The sequence below is a fragment of the Danio rerio genome, chromosome 4 (genome assembly GCF_049306965.1).
Source record: "Danio rerio strain Tuebingen ecotype United States chromosome 4, GRCz12tu, whole genome shotgun sequence".
In the NCBI taxonomy this organism is placed as follows: Eukaryota; Metazoa; Chordata; class Actinopteri; order Cypriniformes; family Danionidae; genus Danio; species Danio rerio.
In genome coordinates, this window is record NC_133179.1 from 25,864,669 (window position 1) to 25,871,253 (window position 6,585).

General features: G+C 28.7%; 1 protein-coding gene across 1 annotated transcript in view; it reads right to left on the reverse strand.

The window, feature by feature from the left end:
- Window positions 1–3,589, reverse strand: part of itih2 (inter-alpha-trypsin inhibitor heavy chain 2) — a 28,053-nt gene extending 24,464 nt beyond the window's left edge. The window contains 4 exon segments of the mRNA NM_001327825.1: window positions 877–1,049; window positions 2,099–2,140; window positions 3,264–3,305; window positions 3,388–3,589. Coding sequence (NP_001314754.1) covers window positions 877–1,049; window positions 2,099–2,140; window positions 3,264–3,305; window positions 3,388–3,477 — 347 coding nt within the window. The 5' untranslated portion in view covers window positions 3,478–3,589.
- Between the last annotated feature and the right edge of the window lie 2,996 nt (window positions 3,590–6,585).

The following is a 6,585-nucleotide window of genomic DNA, read 5'->3' on the forward strand; positions in this document are numbered from 1 at the left end:
GAAGTTGGGGCTAAATTAAGACTCAAAATCACAGCAACAGCACACAATAGTTAAACTTGATGGGACCTTCCAGGAAAAATAAGGTCCGTCTATGCATACGTGCGTGCTGCGGTCAAATGGTTAGACAGTTGGACTTTTGATTGTTGGCAGGGATTGTAGGTGATAGGAGTGAACAATCAGCACTCTCTTCCACCCTCAATACCAAGGCAAAAGCGATTCCCAAGAGCAAGCAGAAAACCCCCCAGCAGGCACACAACATCATAAGAAGTATTAGGATAGCTTAAGGTCATGATGTCAGATGATCAAAATTCAATGACAATGTTATTTTAACATCCAGTAACACTGTCAAATTACGTTGATATTTGGTTGATATTAGGTTGTGTTGGAAAGTGACATCGGCCTGACCTTAGGTTCTGAGGTCAACCTGATTTTCATTTCCAAACAAAATCCAACGTCCCCACTACTTTGGATTATAACAGAAATATGATGTCATCTTGACTTCCTGTGCCTGCAGGGCTCCCACTGCTTTCCTGACAGTCCATGAGTCTTGATTTGGATAAAAGCATCTGCTAAATGCTTAAAAAATAATAATAAATGCATGTATGTGTTAATGTTTGTGCATGTTTACTGGTGATTTACAAGGACAATTTTTTTAATGGGTATGTTCTCTTTTATTATGGTTTATGATGACATTGTAATTCAAATTCATGTCTTTTGAAATAAAATTTTTGCAACAGGTTTCATGTGAGACTTAGGCTTAGTGGTGAGACCATATAATAAGAAGTTTGTATAGTATAAAATACAAGTCCCTATAAACCACAAATATCAACATGCATGTGTTAATGTATTTGCGAGCATTTGTGTGTGTTGTCTCACATGGTGAAGTTGTTAATGAAGGCTCGTTTGGGGATCTGCACATTAAAGCCGATGCTCTGCGCCTGCAGGCCCGAGTTCACCACTGAGCTCTTGACTTTGGTGTGAGCGAAGCGAGACGTGATTTTGCTCTCCACCTTATAGCTCTTCACTGTGATGTCATTGCCCTGTATTGCCTGCATTCACAAACAAACAGAAGTCAGAACATACATAAATTCATTAGTGTTAATGTACGCATAAACCAGATGTTGCTGAGACTTTTATTACAGTATGCTGATGTTCTTCCACATGAAACAAATTATTGAGTAGGGAGCAGGGATTTCTTTTTGAGCATCATTCACTCTAACGCTATAAGAGGCATGGTTAAGAATAATGTGATTGAAACCCTCAAACTGACATCATCAGAGAGGAACTGTCGCTCCAAACACAGAAGCAAATGGTCAAACTTTGATTGAAGATTACCAAAACATATTATTTATATAAGTGGATTACCTTGCACAGATGAATTGTTCAGCTGAAGAATAACTAACATAATAAACATTGCAAATTTTCATTTAATGCAGACTTTAATTAAACTATATGAGATAAACTTCCTACCAATAATTTTAGTACAATAATATATAATAGTTGTCTTGACAAATAGTCTTTATTTTAAATTGACATTTTTGTTACATTTATTGGGCTTAATGTGATAAACACAAACACATTGTCATAAACACATTTTCTACTAACTTTTGTTTAAAAAATTCAACTTTGGATTTCAAATTATTTACCAATTAAAATGACAATAAAATATGCAGTGCATTTGAAAATTCTGGAATACTTTAGATTTTTTACATAATTAAAAAAATACTATATCATGCTTAAAGAGATAGTTCAACAAAACTGAAAATTCTTTCATTTACCCACTTGTTTCAAACCTTTGTGAGTTTCTTACTTCAATTTCTTTCTTTTTTTTTAAACAAATCTGTAAATTTTGACTTCCATACTATTTACTTTTCCTTTTTTTTCATTTTTGTGTGAACTATGCCTTAAATATATAGCTGGACAGAATTATTTTACTACTTTGTTCAGAAATAACAAATTAATGACGTTGAATATATGTATATAATAAAAAAAAACATTTAGCAGACATAGAACAGGGGAAGTCAACAACCGTAGTGTCTTTAAACAAGTCAATCGATTAGTAGATAAGATTAAAGTGGAACAACAAGAGCATGATTACCACAAAATCCTCTTCTTCCTCTCCACTGGTCAAAACGTTTCTCTACATATATAAAAAATAAGAATAAAAAGACAAAGAAAATGAGTGATTGAATCCACAATATTTATATACATCTTATGCAAAAAAAGGTTAATGTTAGGCATACATTTCTATCCGTTTTATATTTTAGAAAATGTACGTAAAGTATTTTCCTTCTCTAAGAAATTATCAAAGAACGCACAAAAAATAACATTAAAACAAAACAAACAAAATGTTTTTTTTTTATCCTAAGGAGGTCAGATAGGTCAAAAAACACAATATTGTACAAATAAAAATGTAACTAATAGATAATTCATATAAATTAAGAACTTTTCTGGAGTATCTAATCTTTATTTCTTAGTTGTGTGCGTGTTTTTTTTTTTTTACCTTTTTTCTTTTAAGTATTTAGTTTTGTTTTTAAAAAACAAAAATCAAATATGTTTGCAAAGGTTTGTACAACTTGATTTGTTTTACAAACATCTGAAAATAAAACTGCAAAAAAGATTTTAAAAATAACAATAATAATAATAATAATAATAATAATAATAATAAAATGTAAAATAAAATAAAGAAAAAAATAAAAAATAAAATAAAATAATTAAATAAAAAAAGTTTATTGTCATCCTTAGGGGATCAAATTGGTAAAAGAACAAAGAAATTAAAATCTAATTTAAATAATATTTATTTAAATTTACAGTATGTGTTAGTTATAAGTGTACATTCAATTTACATAAAGTTTACCATATTAGAACAAGACTAAAACATTTGCAAATGTAAATATTTATGTAAATTCCTACTGTTTATAATTATAATTTGAAAAATTTAATTCCGTGTTTTTTTTTATTTATTTGTTTGTTTTGTTTTTGTTTTGTTTTTATAAATGACAGAGTCTAATTAATTACACAGACCTAACTAAAAAATATTTTAAAAATCAAGTTGTGTGACGTAAGACACGAACACACTGGACTTACACTCTTTGATCAATGCAAATCAATGAAGGCCTCAATGACACTGTCCTCACATTCTCACACTTAAAAAAAAACTACTTAAACACCTTGATAACAACAACTATTAGTATCCATTTACAAAGAAAAAAAAATATTTCAACACATTTAGATTAATATTGAAAATAAATTCACAAACTTACCCTGTATCTTCCAGAGTCATGATGGTGATCCAAAGGATCTGACTAACAAAATAACACAAACATAAAAAACATATTTGTATATACATTAATCTCCATTTAACTCAGTTTTCTCTTTCCAACTTACCATTTCACTTTCCCATTCACCATCAATAATAAACTCGAAAGCCCAGCTCTGATAAAAGAGCAGGAAGCCTAGAAGAAACACAGTCTTCATGGAGAAAACTCAGAAAATCCTTTACATAGACACACACACAAACACACAGAGACTAAGGGCAAAATGATGAATGCCGGGCCGTCCTGCAGACCTCTGAGCCTCATCAATATTTGTTGTGTGCTCGACATATCCCAAAACACACACACACACACACACACACACACGCACACACACACACACACACACAGTCAGGAACCTTTGAAACCTGATGAGCAAACTCAACACACGCACATTTATATCCAGGCCATTTGTTCATCATGTATAAAATATTTGTTACAAATAAATAAACTGGTCATTATAAAATTATTACATATTTACACATAACTGAAGTATCCGCTTGAAAAAAAGAAAAGTAAAAAATGTATACGTACCTGAATAAATAAATATCCATATTGACTAACAACCCGGAATGTCTCCTCTCCCAGATAATTACTACCATTATACATATGTATATAACTTTAATAATTTTTCTTTTTACTTTTTCATATAAAAATCCACCAATTAAAGTGTAAACATTTATACAATAATACAAAATAGTGATTCAGCATGCTCAGTTAATTTTTATTTCTATTAATTTTTACGTTTTAGTTTAGTTTGGAATATATAAATAAAAATAGAAATAAATAAACTGCGTGTGCTGAATCATTATTTTGTAGTATCACTTGAAAATAGACAATAGCTAAATTAATATGCTAACATATAAGCAAGCATTATATTCTCTATGCATGATTATATGAAAATGCTGATCATTATTAGTGCTCAACGCCCTATTGTTCTTTTAAGATATGAAAGAAGGAATCTGAATTATGATAATTGTTTCAGTTATTTTTATTTTAAATGGTATTGTTGCTATAGCTCTTTATGAAAAATAAAAAAAAACTAATAATAAAAAGTTACAACTATTAAAGTATAAAGTAAACATTACAATTAATAAATTCATGCAAATATTGCAAAAATACTTAAATAACAACAATTTTTGCAATAACAAAAGCAATAACAACTGCTTTTATATATATATATATATATATATATATATATTTCCCAAACATATACATTTGGGCCACTAATTTTTGGACTATTTTTCGTTTTTAATTATTTTGTTAGATACATCCCAGATTTGGCTTCAGTACTGAATAATCTTATAGACAGCATCTAAATAGAAATTGTATAGATTAGAGTAGAGATTGTTTAAATGAGAGATTTGAGAGTGGTGTACTCATATAAACAAAGTTATACTTTATATGAGATAAAAAATAATATATATATATATATATATATATATATATATATATATATATATATATATATATATATATATATATATATATATATATATATATATATAGGCCTATAAACACACACACACACACAATTGCATTAATCCAACAATGAATTAATCAAAATCAACATGAATTAATACGTCATTACGTGTTCGATAAAACATTTACCAAACATATAGGTAATTTCAATGGTTAATAGTTTGATATTACCTAGAATATTGCCCAATCACCAACTAAGGCCTTGTCATACAGCACAAGGTTACTCAGTTTCATTCCGTCAATTTTGTTTAGTTCAAATAAATACATCCAAATCTGAATGTTACATAAAATATAAAAGTATTAAACAATATAAATGTTTTTAAATTCACCAATTAATCGTGCACAAATGGAATAATGTAGGCTGTCTTATTGGCGTTCCCCTCGTGTTTACGTTTTGCTCATTTGTTTTATATTTGATATTCGATAGCTATGTAGCTACACTTGAAACATTTTTATTTTAGCCTCAAAAAATCTCAAGTTTTACAGTCAAAAAATTGCTTATTTAGGTCTCAGTAAATTTGGTCAAGTTTGAACAACTTTGATGGCTGAGGCAGTTTTTAGTCTCGATAGGCTACCGACAAACTAAGTCATTCAGATAAATTAACAAAACTCACTTCCTAGCTTCCGACAGGACATATGAGAAGCTCACCGAAATCAAATTCCCTAAAACTCAGATCTGAAGAAATGCAAATTAGCATTTCCTTTCGTTGTCAACAAAGCTGAATAAATCCTGTAGATGGCAGCAAAGACCGGGATATTAACGTTTGAGCATGCGCAGGTGCTGTGGGAAAACAACCAAATCAAAATATGGTGTTATTATTATGATCTTCAACATAATTATGAATCCTTAGAAATAATACAAGTATGTTTAAGCCAGTAATTAGGTATTTTTGAGTTCTATAAAGAATATTTTATGGAACTTTTTCTTATTATTAATAACTTTTTGTTATTGTTGTTAAAATTTACCCAAAAGTAAAAACGTACTTACCATTTTATCACCCTTAGCCCTTTAAAGGACTCTCACTGAAATAATATATAGATATTGGAAAACTCCTGGAGTGTTACTGGCGGTTATTAGCCTACCATATCATGACTTTTGAACTTAAAATTTTAAATAAAAAAAATTAATTACATCACATTATACATTTATAATGAACAATTGACAATTAATAATTAATAATTTGAAGAGACATTTTTTTCCTTATGAACACAAAAGTCATTGACACTGAACGCTGACAATTGTGATAAAGGTTTTACTATTAATATAAAATCTTTTAAAATTATTATTAAATATGTGGAATGAGTCAAACATATGGTCAAACTATTCATTCAAATATGCACCTCTATTTACTTAAACACTATATAATAATCAAAGATTAAAACAAATAAAATATACCAAAGCTTATTAGCTGTATTAAAATAATAAAACAGTTTAAATAAAAGTACTTAAACTGGTGGTTTTCAAAATGGTCCAGAGAAATGTTTGGAAAAAAAGTATCAAAAACTAAAAAACTAATGTAAGTAATGAATCCATAATTAAATTAATTTTAATGTAATTTAAAATATACATTAACATAAAATTTGATTACATTTTTATAAAATTTCCAAAATATTTTGGACTCATACAGCTTTGTAAAACAATTGCAGTGTCTTAAAAGAAACTAAAGTGAAAAGAATGTTTAAATAGCTGTTGTTTCCATTTTTCAAATATAGTGGTAACTTTACATTCAATTCTAAATCAAAATATTAGGGGATTTAAGGAGCTCTGTGTATATTTCACAAGAGGCAA